Below are 18,482 nucleotides of genomic sequence, written 5' to 3'. Positions count from 1 at the left end.
AATGAGGTAGAAATAGGAGCAGGTCTGGGCAAAGCCCAAGATCGGAGGGGAAGTTTAGAATGTGGCAACAGTTTGAGACCCAGTTGTGCCTCCCCTTCATGACGACAGAAGGCTAGACACTTAACTCCGCTAACCATCCAGCCCCTGAACCTCAGTCTGCAGGTCCCACCCATCTGATAGGTACAGGGGTTTAAACACATGCCCACGGCTACCGTCCCCAAGGGGCAGCCGCGCCCCGGCCCCAGGCCAGGGCAGTCTCTCCGACACAGCCCCCATTCCAGGCCCAGGCGGACCCCCATCCACCAATCCTGTTATCTTCTGGGTAAGCCTGGCCAGCTCCCCTGGTGCAGGGCTTGTTTGCTTCAGAAGGGTGCCCGGGACTGAGTCTCACCCACACCCCACCTGGTGCCCACATTCTCCTCACACCTGTCCATCCCTGAGTTCTCCCACAGAACAAACCAGTCGGGGGCACAGAGGGGCCTCTACGTTTTATTAGGGACACCGCAGAAGCAGAGGCTGGAAGCAGAGCAGCCGCATTTATAACAACAGATAAATTAACCGCAGTGCGGGGGTGGGGGTAGAAAGTGGGGAGTGGGCCAGGCGCTTTAATATAAAAAAAAAACAACGAAAAAGACAGACAAACGGACCCCAAAGACATGGGGCAGGGAAGGGCAGCACCATCCAGACAGCAGGGAGGACCAGGGCAGATGAGAGAGAAGGCAACTGGACCCCTCACCCCCAAACCCCGCGAGCACGTGGCCTCCGGGCTGGCCCCGTGGGGGCTGGGGCGGGGCGGGGGGCGGCCAGGTTGGGCGGAGATGGCACAGCTGGCGGGCAGGAAGCCCAGCACCACAGATGGCTCAGCCTGAAGTAGGAGCTAGGGCTGGGACACAGAGGCCTGGAGACTCAGTCCCTCAGAGGAAGAGCCTTACTCTGGGCGAGAGGAGGGACCAAAGGTGGGGTCTCTCCCTGAGCTGAGAGTGGTCATCTCCTCCACAGCAGCGGTGGGCGGTGGGGTGTGTCAGGGACCCCTTCGCCTTCTCATCCATCTGCCTCCTCGGTCCCTTGAGGGAGGAGCCCATGGCCCCCGAGCAGAGCTGGGCTGGGCTGCGGTCCCAGAGGGGCCGTGGCGCAGCTCCTCAGCCCTGACTCCCACAGGAGGAGAGCGAGTCGTAGAGCGAGTCGCTGAGAGACTCCGAGGTCTCCAGCCCTGGAGGGCCCCCGCTGGCCGCTCTGCCTTCCTCACCCATGTCCGATGTGCTGGGAGTGCGGCTGCCCCCGAACGCGGGGCCCTGGGGCGTTGTAGGGGCTGGGTGGCTGCGCTCCAGGCTCCGCTTCTGGTCCACAGGCAGGGCCTGAGAAAGGAACGGGAAGCTCAGGAGGAACCTCCTCTCACCTCCTGGCCCAGCCTGAAAGGCCCTGGGCTCTGCTCTCGGGCTGGGGGCTCTGCAGGCGGGGGCGGTGGAGATGGGCCGTGCTCAGAGGAAGCAGGCTGGAGGCAGGGCGGAGCACAGTCCCACCAGGGTTCTGTGGAGGGGGAGAAATGCTTCCCCCAGGAGGGGTGTAGGAAGGGGGTAGGTGGGCTGCCCAGAGGGGCATCCAAGGGGCTGTCCCCTCAATCCTCCGGGACAGGTCTGTATCTCACTGGAGAAACTGGCCTCCCTCTTTCCCTCTCACCCTCCAGTCCTATTCCCTTCCCCTTTGGCCGTGCTTACCATGGGGGTCCTGGGCAGCCCCTCCAATTGTCGGGGTGGACACAGGAAAGGGTCGGTGGATCCACCGGCCGCCCTGGCGTTGGGGAAGGTCCAGTTTTTGGCCAGCTGAACAGGAGGGGAAGGTCCTGGGTCTTCACAGGGATCTATGCAGTGACAAGGGGAAGGTAGGTGGTGGTGTGTGGAGCCCCAGGGACAGCCCTCCCCCCTGCCTGGACACTCACCATCAGGACAGGTCTGATGGCCCCGGTGGCCCGGAGCAGCAGCGAGCAGCGCGGGGAAGGCCGGCATGCTGGGGTGCCGCCCATTCACCAGCAGCTCCTCTATGCCCGGCACCTCCCGTTCCAGCGTGTGGGCGCGGCGGGGGACTTTGGTAAGGAGCGGTGGCCGAGCTGGGGGCCCCCCGGGTGGGGGCTCCAGCCTTGGGGGCTTGGTCTTGGGAGGATTCTTGCTGGGGGTACCACTGCTGCCATGGTCAGGGGGCGGGAAGGTCCCAATGCCACTGTCCAGGGTTCGAGTCAAGGAGCCACAGGCTGGGGAGGGGAGCGTAAGTCACCAACGTGAAGCTGCAGGTGGCTCATCCACTCTGACTTCTTCTAGGTTCCTGCCCTAGCCCCCAGCTCCAGCCCTGGTCCTGGCCCCTCCAGGCCCAACAGGCTTAGGGAATGGGGGGCAGGAACCCCTAGGGTAGGAAGGGGTAAATGTCTGTGCAGCCCCAGTGCCCACCCAGTGACTGGCACCAAGATGACACTCAGGGCCTGGCACCTGCTGCAGTGACAGGAAGGAGTAAAGCAAGCAGCAGGTGAGGAGCTAGTCACATCCTTGGCCCTTGACCCTGCTGACCTGTGAAGTGCGAGGTGGGCACTGGGTCAGCCAGGCTGTCCTCTGAGGGCATCTCTTCCCGCCTCCCTGGCTCGCTGCTTGGCTGTGGGAAACAGAAGAGCTCTGAGCCCATCCCTCCCCAGACTTCACCTTTAGGACCCCTGGAGTATGGATCTGAGAGTACCCAAACCCTGCCCGCCCTCAGGGGGCCCTCCCCCGCCCCAGCACCCTCTGCCACCCCTCCCTCCCAATAGAAGTGCATGCAGCAGCTTCCAGGCCTCAGGGAGGGGAGTCCCCACCCAGTCCCTGCCCCAAGAACTTACCTTCCCAGAAGGTTTTCCACAGCTCTGGAGAGGGCCCACCAGACCATTTCGGGGCCCACAGGCTGGCCAGGCGTTCTTGGGGTCAGAGGACACTGGCTGGAAGCCACCATACTCGGGTTTGGGCTCCCTCCAGCTCTTGGGTGGCAGCTCCTTGCCATCCACCCTAGGGGCAGCAGTGCAGAGGTGGTGTGGGCTAGTGAGGTACCCCCTGGCCGCCCCTGGAGAAGGGGACATACCCCTGGTGATTGCCCTTAGCAATCCCGTCTGACACTGGGAACAGGCAGAAACCCTAGGAAAAACCCCAGGGCAACAGCAGGGGCAGGGAAGATGGGAGAACTCTCCCAAAGCTATCTAGAGTCAAGCCTAGAGACCACTGGACAATGCTGACAGGCAGATGGCAGACCTGGTCATGTCCTGGTCCACACACAATGAACCTTGCCTGCCCCAGCTGCATCTGAGTGCATTTGCTGTCCAAATCCCACCTTACCTGGGGCCCAATTCCTGCGGACATTCTGCCTTGACCCGGCCCAGATATAGCACCCCCAGTCTGGGGTGGCCCCTTCTCTAAACCACAGCTCCCACTGCGGGGTCTATCGCAGGTACCGAAGAGCAAGATGGGAAGGAGACCTCCCCCTGTGCTACAAGATGGGAAGCCCCAGCGTAAGACCTTCAGCAGGCCGCAGTTAGGAACGGGCATTCCCTTGACCACTGGGCAGAGGCACTTAGGTAGCCCGTCTCATCTGCCACTGGAGACGGCCCAGCGAAGTGTGGTCTGTTCACTCCTCCCAAATGAGAAACTGGGTCTCAGCAAGTCTGAGGTCAGAGAGCCAGAGAGGCGGGGAGCTGGGACGCAAACCCTCCATCTTTCCTCTCGGTCAGACTACTAACCCCCAGGTACCTTGGTGGTGTTTTGCTTGGCTTCTGACCCCTTTTGACCTCTGCGAAGCCCAATCTCCCAAGCCAGGCAGTCCTAGCAGTCTCTGCTGTGCCCACGGAGGGACAAGTGCCTCTGGTCACCGAGTACCTGCCAACTGGTCCCAGGCCCTCACCTGTTGAGCAGCTGCTGCATGAAGGTGTCTGCGCCCTGGTACATGCCGGCCAGCTGGCCCTGGACCTGCCCCAGCCCCGCGCTGGGCCCTGGCGCCGGCCCCCCGGGCCGTGGCCTGGCCCTGCTGCTCAGGTAGGCCTTCTCCTCCTCCAGCGCGCGGCGCAGATCCTCCGCCTTAGCCATCAACTTGGAGATGTTGAGGCTCTCCGCCTCCAGCTTCCGGGATTCCACCTTGACCTCCTTCCGGAGTGGGGAGCTCCCGCCGGCCCCCTCCTTGTTCTTGGTGGCTTCTGTGCGGCGGTTCAGTGCGGGCAGCTTGCTCTTCTTCAGGCCAAACCAGCTGGCAATGCTGCTGGTGTTGCGGTGCTTGACTTCGGTGCCCGGGGCCCGCTCCTGGCCCTGCAGCCGCAGCACATTCTCCTCGATGCCCTTCATCACCTTCTCCTCAATGGCCGAGTGCGGGGCACGCCTCTCGGGGCCCTGGCTTGGGTCAGTGGGGCCAGGTGCGGAGGGTGTGGGCTGGGCCGTGGGGCTGCCGCAGTCTGTCCAAGGTGGGCCTCTCCCTTTGTCGGGCTTGGGGTGCTCCTTGGTGGCTGGCGGGGCTAGGGGTCGGGGCACTACCTTGGTAGGCGACTTGGAAGGTAGCTTTGTCGGGCTGCCGTGGGGGCTCTTACTGGGCTTGCCCTGGCTGGGGGCTGATGTTGGCACTTTGGCAGGGGTGCGGGGTACCTGGGGGCACAGGGCCCCTGCCAGCCGGCTCTTGGCCAGCTCCACTTTGGTGAGGCAGCTCCTTGGTGAGATAGGCTCCAGGTCCACCCGCGCTCCCATGGAGTGGGAGGAGTAGACTCGGGTCACAGGGTCCCCCAGGAGCCCAGGTTCTTGCTGCTTCAGGCTGCTTGTGCTCAAGGCCACTGTCCCCTGCAGGGCCCCCTTGGCTTCTGGTTGCTCAGGGGGCCTGGGGGTGGAGAGCACCATGTCTCCAGTGCTCTCCCTGGACCTTCCTGCTCCCCGCACCTTCTCAGTGCCGGGCCTGGCCGGCACCCCGTTCTTCTCTGGGCCCTGGGGCCCCTCGGGGCCAGTCTTCAGTTTCCCCAGGGCTGCCAGTCTGTCCCGCAGAGGTGTGTGGCCAGAATCTCCAGGTCGCCGCCCCGCCCCCTGGCTGGGCTTCTTGGCTGAGCCACCCGGGGTCCTGCGGCCAGGATGGGGTGACTCCAAGCCTGCCTTGTCCAAACTCTTCTCCTGGGGGCTCCCATAGGGGCAGGATTCCGGGAGGCAAGGGCTAGGGGGTGCTCCAGGGCTTCTCAGGGCCTCAGGGGCCCGCTGCACCTCCAGAGTTAGCTGTGGGTAGGTGGACACCTGCAGCGGGGATGGAGGCGGCTCCGGAGAAGGCCCTCTGAAGGTGCCCCGGGAAAGGTCCAGGATACTCTCGTAGCAGGGGGACACCGCCGATCCAGGGGATAGTGCGGTGGACAAGGCCGGCTGGGGAGGCCGCAGCTGTGCAGAGTCCAGGGCCGTGGAGCAGGGCAAAGGGCTGGTGGGCAGGCCCTGTGCCCCTTCTGGGGACAGCTCTCCTCCACCCAGGCCCTTCCGGGCCAGCAGCGGAGAGGGGCTGCCGTCTGAGCCGCTGTTCCGGCAGGGGATTCGGGAGTTCCGGGGGAACTGAGGGCTGAGCTGAGGGCCTCCTGGGCTGGGGACCTTCTCCGAGGCTGGAGGCAGCTTTAAGAACTTGAGACCTCTGGCTGGAGAGGGCAGAAGGGGTCCCTGGGTTTCCCCAGGAGAAGGGGGGCCAATTTGGAGCTTGCTTTTCACCTGAGATGAGGAGTGGGGGTGACCAGGTCGTAGGCCCAGGGGGGCGTCCCCTGCATCAATGAACATGCTGAGGAAGGGGAGGGGCTCCTGGCCCTCTGAGGTAGCACCAAAGCCCGGCCTGTGAGCCTCTGGGGTACCCCCACCCCAAGCCGACTTGGGGAGGCCTTTGAACTTGGACAGCTGTGGAGGCCCCTGGTCTGGGGAGGATGGCTGCCCGGGCCCAGGGTGGTCCCCATTGAGTGGGCCTGCAGCCCCAGCCAGGAAGGCCTGTAGGTAAGACTCTGTGTCCTCAAGGAGCTGACCCAGGTTCAGCTGTTTGCGGGCCAGGGCCCCGAGCAGGGTGTCGGGGCTGGGTGCCTCACTGGGCTCGCCTGCCTCATCAGAAGAAGAGGAGGAGCTGCTGCCCGGGACACAGGGTGGGCCAGAGATAGCACCTTGGGCCTGGGGGGATCCTCTGCTGGGGACCCAGGGCCGCCCAGCACCCTCTTCCTCCCCAGGGTTCCCCAAGAGGCGCTCCCAGTGGAGCAGGCCTCCGAGGCTACCAGGGCCGACTAGCAGGTAGGGGGCCCAGGGGGAGGGTTCAGGCTGGGGTGGGCCACAGAGCTCGCCGTTGATGGGCTCTGGGGAGCCAGGACCCTCGCTTGGAGGCCGCCAGGGGGTGGCAGGTGAGCAGAGAAGCAAGGGGTCAGTCTCCTCCAGGGCTCTCAGCACCTCCAGGATCTGGGCTTTCTTTTGAAGGAACGGGGATAAGGCATCCAGCGCTGGGGGTGGGGCGGCTGGGGGTCCTGGGCCTCCTCCTGGCCGTAGCTGCTGCTCCCAGCACACCTTGGGGGAGAAGCGGCATGAGGAGGAGACCACACACAGACCCGGGACCTGAGCCGCATGTGACGGAGTATGTCAGGAACACAGCTGGCCTGGTTCCTCCGTAGCCCCAAAGGGAATTTGACAGCTCCTGGGATATGACGGCTCATCTTCCTTAAGGGTCACCGAGCCCTGGTTAGCCCCACTATTTCTCCCGGCGTGACTGGGGTTGGGTGGGCACCCCAACCCCCTCCCTGGTTACATAAGCCCGCTTCCCCACCACTTCCCGCTGCTGTTTGGGCCGGCAGCTCTGACCACCTGCAACCCCGACAGCTGTGCTTGCCCCAGGGAAGGGAGGCCCGTTCATTTTTCAGCCTCCAGAAAGAACGCAGACACTCAAGAAGGGGCTGTGATGTGGCCAAGTCCAAGGTCAGTCACGGCAGGCAAGCCCAGGCCTTGTCAGGTCAGACAGCAACCTGCTGGCGTGGTCTCTGTGGAGAAGGGGATCCTTGCCTGACCCCTTAACATGCCCAATCCGGGCTAACACAGTGGTTAACTCCATGGGCTCTGGAGCCAGGCTGTGCAGGTTCAAGTACCAGACCTACTACAGAACTAGTTAGATGGCCTTTGGCAAGTTATCGAATCTCTAAGCTTTGTCATATCATCTGTAAAATGGATAGTGGTTATCTTTAACCTCATCACATAAGGTAGATGAGACCCAAGTGTTCAGCACAGTGCCTGGCACAGCAGAAGCTACGGCCCTTACTGCAGTATTAACCTGTTTGCTTGCAAGGCCAGTGGCAGGGGGTAGGATCTGTTTTCTCTTGGTATAAGGTGACAGCGGAGGGCTCATACCCAGCCTGGACAAGAATCTGCACGGTGACACAGTCCCTCCCCTGGGACTCATCAGGAAACAGCAAGGGAGATAACTGAGAAGCCCACAGCCAGGGGAGCCACGGACCACCACGCCCAGCCCTCCTACCTCTCTCTGCCCAGCACAGCGCCCCAGAGGCATCGAGGTGGCCGGCCCTTCAGCAGAGCTCAGGGACGGGGAGGCCGGTGGCTCGGACGGCGGCTGGAGCGGGGTCAGCGGGATCTGCAGGGAGGGACAGAGTTAGCACTGGTGCTTGGTCCCAGGTCTCTACTCCCTCATGAATTAGGTCTTCCCATCCCGGGGCAGGGACACCTCCCGGCCCAAGGGATGCTTTCACCACTGTCCCCGCCACTGGTCAGAGGAGCCTTAGGAGACCCAGGCACAGGCAGGCTGAGGAAGTGCACGCCCAGGAGGCAGACAGGGGACACTGGTCCGGGAGCTCTGGAGAAAGGGGGGTGCCCCGGGCCCGAGGGTGGCGGCGGCTCCAGGACCACTGCTTTTCTTAGGATCCTCTTCCCCGATTATGGGGGGGGGGGGGTGGCAGAGAGGCCCCCTCCTGTTCTGACTACTCGGGACCCTCGAGTTGCAGGCCGAGACTAGGGGAAGAGGCACTTGTCACTGGGTCCCAGAAAAGAGATGGTGGTGGAAGTCATCACTTCTGTCTCTTCCGATTGGTCTCTTGTGGCACTTGTGCTCTGAGGGTCACGAAAGTACCATTTAATCATAGGTCCCCTCTCCCCACCCCCAAGAATGTCACTTCCTTCACTTGGGCATCTTGACTAGACACCAGCCAGCTTTAACCCTTCCCCATCTCTCTGCCTCCACAGCTTTCAAACCCAGCCGGGCAGCACCTCTCTGCCTCCCCGCTGGCCGCCTGCAGCTGCTGCTTCAGCCCCGGTCCTCCGCCTCTGGCTGGGCGCGGCTCTTGGGCATTTCCATCTCTCCAACCTGGGTGGCCATTCAACCTTTCAGTCTCCGGTGTGCGAGATGGCCTAAAGCATCTTTTACTTTTTTTTCTAAAGCATCTTTGCGTTCCAAGCCTCTCGTGCCTGCCCACTGAAGACAAGTCTGAACCCCTCCACCGGCACTCCCGGCCTGGCAGGCCCGTTCTCCTGCCGCCGTCTCCAGCTCTGTCTCCCTCAAAGCTCCTCCACACCCTCTGTGCCAGCCCTGCCACACAGCCGGCTGCTCCCCTGACTTCCCTGCTCTGCTCCTTCCACAGGGAATCCCTTTTCTCTAACCCCTACTCCACTCCTTTCAAATCGCCCATCCCTCGAGGCCCAGGTTCCACGGCATCTTATGAAGGGAGCCCTCCCCAGCCTGTCTCCGACGGCCTCTCCCCACTCTGGCTCTCGGACAGCACTGCTCTGCACTCCTGCTGCTGCAGTACTCTGACTGCAGACCTGCCTGAGCTTCCGCAGCCCCAGCCTCCAGGGGTCCTGTGCGCTCGCCCAGGCCACAGCCCTGTCCAGTTCCGTGTGTGTTGGCAAAGGCACTACTCACAGTAAGAGCCTGATTAGCATTTTATCAATGGAGCTTTCATTCTAGCAAAGCACAGCTTGGGAATAACATTAATAATGATAAATAGCTGCCGAATGTTGACTACCCACTATAGGCCAAGCTCTACATATTATCTCATTTAATCCTGCAATACAGGCAGCCGTATCTCCACCTACAAGGAGAAACCGTGGTTTGTAAGATCATATAATTTGCCCAAGGTCACACAGCTAAGAATTAGCTAAGTTAGGGATCCAACCCAAGTTTATCTGAGGCAAAGGCTCATGTTTTTTCCATTACATCATGTTACCTCTGGGGAAGATAAATCTACTGCCCCAAACCAGAAAACTCATTTTAAAAACCCAAATTCAAGTCCCAGAATTCATTTCAGTAAAAAAGAAATGACTTAAGGGCGATCTACACCTCTTTTATCACCAGTTACTGAGAAGGGCATGGACGGGGCAAGACCGGCCAGTCCAGGTGAGCCCTGCCGCAGGATGAGATGCGGGGCCGGGGGCCGGCACAGTGGGGCAGACCGGGGCTCTGGAAAGGCCACGGTGATGGCAGCCTTCCTCTGCCAAGGGCCAGGCTTCCCAGGGAGCTGAGGGCTTCCTGCTCAGGGTCTAGGAACCAAGAGCGGCCTGGTTTGTATCAGACAGACAGACAGACAGACAGACGCACACACAGAAAGTACTTCTCTTCTTGTCAAGGTCAGAGGTGGGGTGGGGGTGCACTGGCTGACTTCAGAGCTTGCTGCTTACCTCAAGTACCAGGAGCTGCTCCTGATGCCTGCACCTGTGTCTCACCCCATCCTTGAGGCTTCCTGACACAGTGACCCCACATGACATCTTAACCAAGCCCACGGTTCACTGCCAGGAGGCCACTGCTCCTCCCGGGTGAGGCAGGTGTCAGGCAGGACTAGAGGCGGGCACCAGGGTCTGCGGCCATGCCCGAGTCAGTGGGTGAGCACACAGGGTGAGACAAAGCTAGGTTTACAGTTGTTTGTATGGGAAAAGTGTCATTATTAATCAATAACAGCACAAGAATAAACTGTGTTTTGCATACGCACAATGGTAAACCTACTCTCCCCACACCCTGTATGCAATGTGCACACGCAGAGATGCACACACGTGACCGGGTGGTCACATGCCTTCCCGACCTCTCTGTGACACGGAGCCCTGGGTGCCTTCCACCCAGCCCCACCCTTGCCCCTGGCGGAGAAGAGGCAACGCTGTGGCCAAGGGGGCCCCCTGGGAGTGTGAAATAATTAGTGCATTTTCAGTCTCCACCCTTCTCCCCACACAGGGTGAGAGCGAGCAAGAACCTTCTCTGTCAACAAGGAGGGATCCCCTCCAGCGGGCATGCGAGCACCTGCGAGGCAGGGACAGCCCAGCTGCAGGGGACTCAGGGGTCTCCCCCCACCTAAGGCTCGGATCTACCGGGCTGGGCAGGCCTTCCCTGGGAGGGGCGCGGCTGACAGCCAGTTCTGTGGGTGTCAGGGGAGGAGGGGGGTGGTGATGACGCTGGGGCTGGGGGGCCGGAACTGCAGTGTGAGGAGAGAGGGAGCACGGCCCCACGCACCTGAGGGAGGGAGCCTGTTGTGAGCTGGAGTTTCTGCTGAAACAGGGCGCTCAGCATCTGGTTCTGCCGTTCCAGGTCGAACACCCTCTTCTTCAGCTTGATGCACTCCTCCCGAAGGTCCTGCCGCAGCCAGGAGGCGGTGCGGGAAAAGGAGACAAGGTGGGAGGGGTGGAGTGTTCGAGCACAGCCCCTTAACCAGAGCAGCAAGTACTCCTCCCAGGCAAGCCCTCCCCGCAACCTCCTAGGAGGGAGCTGAGCTGCCAAAGTCTGTAGCTATCCAATCTCTAGGGGACGGTAAATTCTCTCAAGTCAACCACCCCAGGAGGGAGGTAAATCCACTCCCACTGGTACCTTCCCCAATTCTTGGAGCCGACCCCCTGCCTCTTAGAAACCACACATCAGAGAAGGGTGCATACAAGGCAGGGGAAGACCAAGGGGTCGGAGTGGACTGTAAGCCAAGAGGTTGCCCACGGCACTTGAGTAAACATTTCCATGCCACCTCATGGCACAACACTCGGCTCACAACATCAACACTGCTTTTTTTTTTTTAAGATTTTATTTTTTTATTTTTAGAGAGGGAAGGGAGGGAGACAGAGAGAGAGAGAAACATCAATGTGCGGTTGCTGGGGGTTATGGCCTGCAACCCAGGCATGTACCCTGGCTGGGAATTGAACCTGTGACACTTTGGTTCGCAGCCCATGCTCTACCCACTGAGCTACGCCAGCCAGGGCTCAACACTGCTTTTAGCACTGTCACAACCTGGAGAAACCAGCCGGAGCCCGGGGAAGGGAAGGGTTCCACTCAAATCAAAGGTGCCCTCACTCAGGGATCTGGCCTCACCTATCTCACCGCTGCCTCCAGGTGGAAGAGAGGCAGGGGGTGGGGAGTGTCGTTGGGTCAACAGCCCCAATCAGACGCTTAGCTGAGCAGGCTCAGGGGTTACCAGGGGGGCCTCCCCTGTGGTAGCCAGGGTCTCTCCCAGGGAGGCTGGGCTTGGGGGTGAAAATGTCTCCCGTGGCCACTTACCTTTTGGTTCAGCAGTGCCTGTACCACATGGTTGGCAACCTGCGGACAGAAAGCCCCAAGGCAGAGCTGTCAGCTGACACAGCCTCTGTGTGGAGGAGGTGAGCTGTGCTCCCCCAACCCCCCTCGGGGCCAGCCCCCCTGCAGACCCCACAGACCTCGTCCAGGCAGCGTTCATAGGTCTCCCGCTGGTTTTCGTTGGCCTGGGCCAGTGCCGAGTTCTCTGCCTGCAAGATGGCGGGAGAGGGCAGAAAGGAGGCCATGGGATCATTCTTCCCTCCGGGCAAATTCCTTTGGGGGAGGGAAGGGGAGGAGAGGAGCCTACAAACTACACCCCAACCCAGCTCTCGGTTCTGGTGGGATTCTGCCATGGGAGGCGGGATTCCGCCAAGGGCATTACGAAGGCAGAGCTGCAGTGCCTGGTTTTCTGTGAACCTCAGCCTCAGTCAGTGAGGCTGGCGAGGCTAGGGAGACACAGCAGCAAGAGGACCCAAGGTGGCAGGTGCCAAGAGTGACCCTTATTTCCCTGAGGAGAGGGCAGAGGAGGCTGGCGGGAGGAGGGCAGGATCTTAAGAATGTGACAAAGGGCCTTAGTTTAAGAATCTGTGTCCTTTTCCCTCAACTCCCGAGTGCCAGGTCGCCTAAACTCTTCTTCCTGTGGCCTCTGTGACCACCCCTCTGCTAGAGCCAGCAGAGGCATGACAGTGGGGGAGAAGAGGGGTAAAAAAGGGAGACATTTAGGGGTCAGGACAGCCCTGCCCTGCACATGACTCTTGTCCCTGAGCTGGCACCTGGCCCAGAGAGCTGACAGTGAGGAGGGGGCTTCTTAGAGGAGCTCTGCTAAGAAATGTCCGTCTCTGCCACAGCCTGGCAAACGGGGCAGAGAGGAAGGTGCAGCCCATCCGAAACTCCCCCAGCATGCGCAGAGGAAAGGGCAGGCCCGACGCCCCCACCCTGCCCGCGTCCCACCTCCAGCTCCCGCAGTCGGTGCAGGAGCTCCTGGCAGGTGCCTGGCTCCATGCTGCCGCCGGCACAGTCTCCTGGCCTCAGGTCTTCGGGACTTCCAGCCGGCGGGTCCATGGCCTCCGACATCAGGCCCTGGGAACAAGTGAGAGAAGGCCAGGCGGGCTACTCCAGGGCCCAGGGAGGAGGTGAGCAGGGGAGGAGGACACAGACGAGACTCGTCAGTATTCTCTGAGTTTAGCTCAGTGTGGCCGATGTGCTGTGGACATTGTAACAGCTCAGGGTCAGGCTGAGTCTCTCCTGGTCATGGGACAAAGACACTCTCATCTTAAGAACAGAAACCATTGTCTTATAAGCCCCTGTAACTGCACTCGCCCTACCACAGGTCACACGGACACTGGCCAGGAGCTGAGAAACCTGAATTCTCCATTGAGACTGGCGCCTGATGGCACACTGTACCCTCCTGGGGACAGTGGGAGGTGGCTTGCGTGCCTCCTGGAGCACGCGGGTCCTCTGTGGGCATCTCGACCCTTTACCCCACTTTCCATGTGACCAGCTCCTCCTCCTTCCTCAGGGCCCCCAATCCAAGCCCAGTTGGGCTCTCCAGCTCTGCCCCAGACTGTCGATGCCATGGGGGCAGGGACGCGGTATGCACTTCACTGCCCAGGCTGACACTTTCTGGTGTGACACCTGGTGTGTCTGTCACCGACTGAACACAACTCAGCCAGGTGTCTGACCTGAGTGTGGGTGTGACCCCACCCCACCACACCGTGGCCGAGGATACTGGCTGTCCTGACTGGGCCTCATCTTCCATTAGAGTTTCAATTTCTCTGCCAGAGGAAAGTGCTCATTTCCTTCGTCCGCAAATTACTGTGGAAATTTCCAGTAGATGGGAAACCCTTTCTAATGTAAAAGGGTGGAGGCTCTGATCCACAACCGACTACTCGCCTCCCTGCCCCGGCGAAGCTCCCACAAAACGCGCTTAGCACTTTTGGACCAAGGAAGAGAGAACCTCAGCAGCTCACCACAGGCATCTGAATGCTCTCGCCTCCCCGCTCCCCGGTGGGGCACAGGGGTGCCTCTCCCACCCCCAGCCTCCCCCCTCCAGCCCCCACCCCCAGCCTGCACAGGCCCCAGAGGCCCTCACCTGTGTCTGCCCCCTCGGCCAGGCTGGCACACTCACTCGAACAGCCAGAATGGTCACCTTGCCTGTGGAGGAACAGAGGGAGAGGTTAGCCGTGCATTCCACAAGCAAGGACTGAGCTACTGCTGTGTGCCAGCTGCTGGGCCACTGGGATGCACAGGCCAGCGAAAGCCCTGCCTTCATGACACTTCCATTCTACTGGGGGAGGCAGATAATACACAGATAAACCAAGGAACATATGTGGGGTCCAGCAAAGGCACTGGGAGGTGACAGTTAAGCAGAGACCTGAATGAAGTCCAGATGAAATCCCAGGATGGAAAAAGCATTCTGGGTAGAGGAAGAGCCAGTGCAAAGGTCCCAGCTTCCAGCCAGGGATCTCAGATGCCAGGTAGAAATGAACAGCAGTATGTGGTGCCTGACAGCTCTTTTGCAACCTAAGTCTTCTTCAAGCCTCACCACCACAAAGGGGGTCAGATGCTACTATGGACACCTGCGTTTGAGATGAGGAAACCAAGGAACAGAGGGTTACACTTGCACTCCCTGAGTGTACCCCGTGTCTCAGTACTTTCTCATGCACCATCCCGTTTGAGTCTCCTACCTACCCTGTCAGGGGAGCACCAGCCTGGGGAGGAAGCAGGCTCCAGAGGCAAAAGATGGGGCCCAACTCGCATGGCCAGTTCACAGAGCACACTGGACTGGCCTGGACCTTCCCCACCCCTGACGTGGCCACTCTGGACACAGGTTTTACTGGAAGCTCCTTATACTCAGTGAGCTCTGTGTAGCCCCCGGGTCTCCCGGAACATCGCAGCTAAACAGATCTGGGTTAGAATCCTGACTCTACAAGATGTTTCCTTACCTATATAATGGGGATAAAAATATTATGCAGAGCCCTGGCTGGTGGCTCAGCAACGTCCCGTACACCAAAAGGTTTCGGGTTCAGTCCCTGGTCAGGGCACGTGTGGGAGGAACTGATCCATGTTTCTCTCTTATAGCAATGTTTCTTCTTCTTCTCTCTCTCCCTCTCCCTCAAATCAGTAAGCATATTATCAGGTGGAGATTGACAAAACAAAGACTACTGTGCAGAAAGGGTTGTTGGAAGATGAAACAAGGTAACGTCAAGAGCGTCACGCGTGAACTCAGCAAATGCAGGTTTTCATGTTATCACATCCTGACGCAGGCGCCGCGCGAAGTCCTGCGGTGGAAGCTGAGGCTACACCCCCACTTCTGGTCTGCTCAAAGGCAGGTGGACCCTGAGTCTCAGGCCCTTCACCCTGGGGTGCCCACTTAGGGGCACCCGAAGATCTGAGGGTGCTGCCCAACCCGCCCTGTCCTTGGGGGGCTCCTCCTCTCCAACCCTCTTCCTGCCAACCCAGCCCCCGCTGATCTCTGCCTGACGCCCTAGAAAGTGGGGCACCCGCGAACGGGAGAACATGCCTCCCTCAGTGAGGGGGTGAGTGTGTGAGCCGCGGTGCAGGGGGTGGGTGGGGCTCCTGGAAATGAAAGAAAAGGGAAAAACCATGTAATATTTATTGTTAACACTCTACTACTATTAAAGTCCTTTGTTATTTTAGCATCACAAAGATGTATTTAGTATAATGTCATTTGCTTATGGCATTATCATGTTTGATATATTTAGAAATGGACAGGCCTGGGAAAAATTAAAAAAAAATTCAGGGCATATCCTCCTTCCCACAGATATAAATAGGGGTTAGAACCAAAACAAGGCCCTGGCTGGTGCGGCTCAGTGGATTGAGCAAACTGAAAGGTCGCTGGTTCGAGTCCCAGTCAGGGCACAGGCCTGGGTTGTGGGCCGGGTTTTCCAGGTGGGGACGAGCAAGAGGCAACTGACCGATGAGTTGCTCATATGTTGATGTTTCTCTCCCTCTCTTTCTCCCTCCCTTCCCCTCACTAAGAATAAATAAGTACAATCTTTAAGAAAAAAAGGCCTTGGGTTACCACCACCACTGGGCCAGTTCCGTCTACCCTGCAACACTCATCTCCGCGCCGGCACCCACTGGGTCCTGCTGGCCGTGCCCCTGCTCTAGGAGCCGCCTGCCCCCACTGATCACTAGCTTCCCCTCAATCCCCCCATTTACTTCCCCCGTAGACACTCCCAGGGAACAGGCGGGTCCGGACAGGCAGTGCCGAGGGCGTGAAGGATAAAGTTAGGCAGGCGAAGGACAGGGGTGGGACGGGCAGGGCAGTGCTGGGAGCCAGGGAAGCATAAAGCTGAAGCTGTGGACACCCAAGTCTTGCGTCCTTCACACAACAAAAAGCGAACTAAGGGTGGAGGTGGTTTAGGAGAATAACTTTTCCTAAAAACATAAATACAGGGTTCAGCCTTAGGCTCTTAGGCAGCCCCTGCCCTGAGCAACGAACGGTTGTACTAGGGGGAGACACCCTGGCCCCTGAACGTGTCTCCCCCAGTCAGCCCGAGAAACTAGGGTGCACCAGAGCCCTACAGAGGGCACCCAGGGATTGGAGCAGCAAGGGGCCTGGGGAAGAGCAGGAGGAAACCGGTACAGGCCCAGCTGGCTGCTCCCCCCAGCCCCTGAACCAAGCTCCTGAAGGAGGGGAGGTGGAGCGGCACCAGTGGGGGATGGAGAAGACGCAGCTGCAGACCGTCAGGGTCAGATCCAGGCCCTGGGGCTCCTGCCTGGGCTCGGGAGGTCAGACGTCCCGTGGGAAGACCCTCCGAGCCCGGCAGGTATCCCCTGCCGAGAAGTGACCATCTTGAGAGCTGCCTTATCTCCCTGCATCCCACACGGGAAGGAGCACAGGACTGAACACATCCCTGGCTGAAACGCCCATGCGCATCCTCCCCATCTCCCTTCCCACGGCAGGCCAGCTGGACCTCTCGGAGGCCCACTTTCTTCATTCTGTACATGAGGGGTCATCGGCCTGAGCCCGGTCCACCTTAGCATGTATCACTCTGGAGAATAAAGCACCCTATCCACACAGCTAACACACACACACACACACACACACACACACAAGTGAACAGCCAGAACAGACTCGAGGCCCCAAATGTGAGGACTGGCTGTGGGTTATGTACATGTGGTTTTGTGTGTCAAGGAGTGTGGGGACCCAATGCACCCCGCAGAGCCAACCATGCCACCCTCTGGTCTGACCCCCTGAGGGTCCCAGGGCAGGGAGGCCTGAGTCCCACTGTGACCTGGGAGACAGCCTCCAAGCGACAAGCCACCCAAGAGCAGCGGCTCTGCCACGTGCGTCTCAGACCCCCTGGCTGGCACTAGGAGCGGCTCCGAAAATGTCGGCGCAGGCAGGCTGTGACTCACCCTCACTTTGGGGAGATGTTGGCTGCTACTGGCCAAGGTAGTCTGGCCAACTCAGGATGAGTGTCCTTCTCTGTGTTTGCAGGGCCACATGGAGAGGGCAGGAAACTTTTGGCCAGGGTTGTTAGGAGTCACAGGGAAGAGGCCTGCATTTGAACTTGGTGGTGGGGAGGGGCTCACCCTATGAGTCAGACCAGAATTTGAGTTCCAGATTTCTATGGTGTTAGGAAAACTTCCTGTATCTTTATACTCCTCTGGGAAATACTAAGATCCAGAGAGATACCACCACCTCCGGCTCCCAATCAGCCTAATTAGGCCCTTCAGAGTCTGGGTTTTTTCACCTTAAATCTCATGAGAAAAAATCCCAACCCAGGTTAATTCCCCAGTGGCTGTCCCTGCTCAGTGGCACTGGGGGCCCCTCGCCTCAGGCCCGAGCACCCTCCCCGCCTTCTCCCAGGCCCACAACTACTCACAGCTCGTGTTCACCCTGACCTGCGGCCAGGGAAACCCCCGGCCTGGGTGTTCAGGATGGCCCTGGTTTCAAACATTCCTCCAGTGGTCCCAGAACACACCCTGGATGTTGGATGTTGGGTCTGGAACACATGAGGCCAGCCGGGCGGGTAGAGATGAAGCTGTAGGGGGTGGAAGCTCCAACTTGAACTGGTGGCTTCTCCCGCCAGAACTGCCAACCAATGGGCAGTCCTGCGTCCCACAAAGGCCTGATTCAGAGGGAGGTGACCTCAGTGCTAAGAGGAGGGAGGGAGAGGAAAAGCGCCTCTCTGGGTAGTCTGTGGGGGGTGAGGGCAGTTTGCAGACAGCCAGGGACAGGGATGGGGGAACAGCTGCTTGTGCTGGGTGAAGGTGGATCATCCCTGGCCTGGGGACGTGGCTGGGTGAGCCCAATTGCAGAGTGAATCTGGGTGACCACTATCTCTTCAGCCTAGTCAGGCATGACCCTACTACTCCCTGCTCCTTTTTATTTATTTTCAGAAAGGCGGGGAGGGAGGAGAAAGAAAGGGAGAGAAACATTGATATGCAATAGAAACATCAATCAGTTGCACAACCAATCCTGAACTGGGGACCTGGCCCACGACCCAGGCATGTGCCCTGACCAGCAATCAAACCTGAAACCCTTTGGTTTGCAGGCTGGCACTCAATCCACTGAGCCACACCAGCCAGGGCAGCCACTGCCCCTTTAAAGACAGGTGGGGACAGGGGCTTCCAGGGCTTCAAGAGAGAGATCCATCTTGGCCTTTCAGACAGCCAGATCAAAGGAGTCAGGTCTGCAGCTCCCACTCCCTCTCCGCCAGGGCACAGGCAGAACCCAAGTCCAGGCCCAGGAGGAAGGGGCCAGGGAAGCCGCAGCAAGCCTATCCTCCACACTCCTTAAGCTGGGCCCTTCGCCAAGGCCTCCGGGCCCTGGTGAGCCCCTCACTCACCAGCTGTTCCCCCCAGAGTCCTCTAAGGACAGAGCCAGGGACAGGAGGTGGGGGAGGGGTGGGCAGCTGCAGGAAGGCAGAGACGGAGAAGCTCCTTTTAATAACAGAATCATCCATAATACCAACGGTTTCCCCCTCTGCTCCCCCCAC

The 18,482-nt window shown here is 59.7% G+C and overlaps 1 protein-coding gene across 3 annotated transcripts in view; it reads right to left on the bottom strand.

The window, feature by feature from the left end:
- Positions 1-469: 469 nt before the first annotated feature.
- The window catches only part of NCKAP5L (NCK associated protein 5 like), a 31,543-nt gene continuing 13,530 nt past the window's right edge, over positions 470-18,482 (bottom strand). Inside the window, exons 2-13 of one of the 3 annotated variants that reach the window (XM_036019054.1) lie at positions 13,601-13,662; positions 12,460-12,621; positions 11,649-11,717; positions 11,494-11,532; positions 10,468-10,587; positions 7,498-7,611; positions 3,907-6,539; positions 2,858-3,020; positions 2,556-2,637; positions 1,937-2,245; positions 1,716-1,858; positions 470-1,355 (exon numbers count right to left, since the gene is read on the bottom strand). In XM_036019054.1, coding sequence (XP_035874947.1) covers positions 1,140-1,355; positions 1,716-1,858; positions 1,937-2,245; positions 2,556-2,637; positions 2,858-3,020; positions 3,907-6,539; positions 7,498-7,611; positions 10,468-10,587; positions 11,494-11,532; positions 11,649-11,717; positions 12,460-12,582 — 4,011 coding nt within the window. In that variant the 5' untranslated portion in view covers positions 12,583-12,621; positions 13,601-13,662 and the 3' untranslated portion in view covers positions 470-1,139. The remainder of the gene's footprint in view (positions 1,356-1,715; positions 1,859-1,936; positions 2,246-2,555; positions 2,638-2,857; positions 3,021-3,906; positions 6,540-7,497; positions 7,612-10,467; positions 10,588-11,493; positions 11,533-11,648; positions 11,718-12,459; positions 12,622-13,600; positions 13,663-18,482) is intronic. The other 2 variants (XM_036019055.1, XM_028532344.2) reach the window with 2 other exon arrangements.

Source organism: Phyllostomus discolor, chromosome 2 (assembly GCF_004126475.2).
Source record: "Phyllostomus discolor isolate MPI-MPIP mPhyDis1 chromosome 2, mPhyDis1.pri.v3, whole genome shotgun sequence".
NCBI classification, from domain to species: domain Eukaryota; kingdom Metazoa; phylum Chordata; class Mammalia; order Chiroptera; family Phyllostomidae; genus Phyllostomus; species Phyllostomus discolor.
Note: the sequence above shows the minus strand (reverse complement) of the source record. Positions and strands in the feature narration are given on the sequence as shown.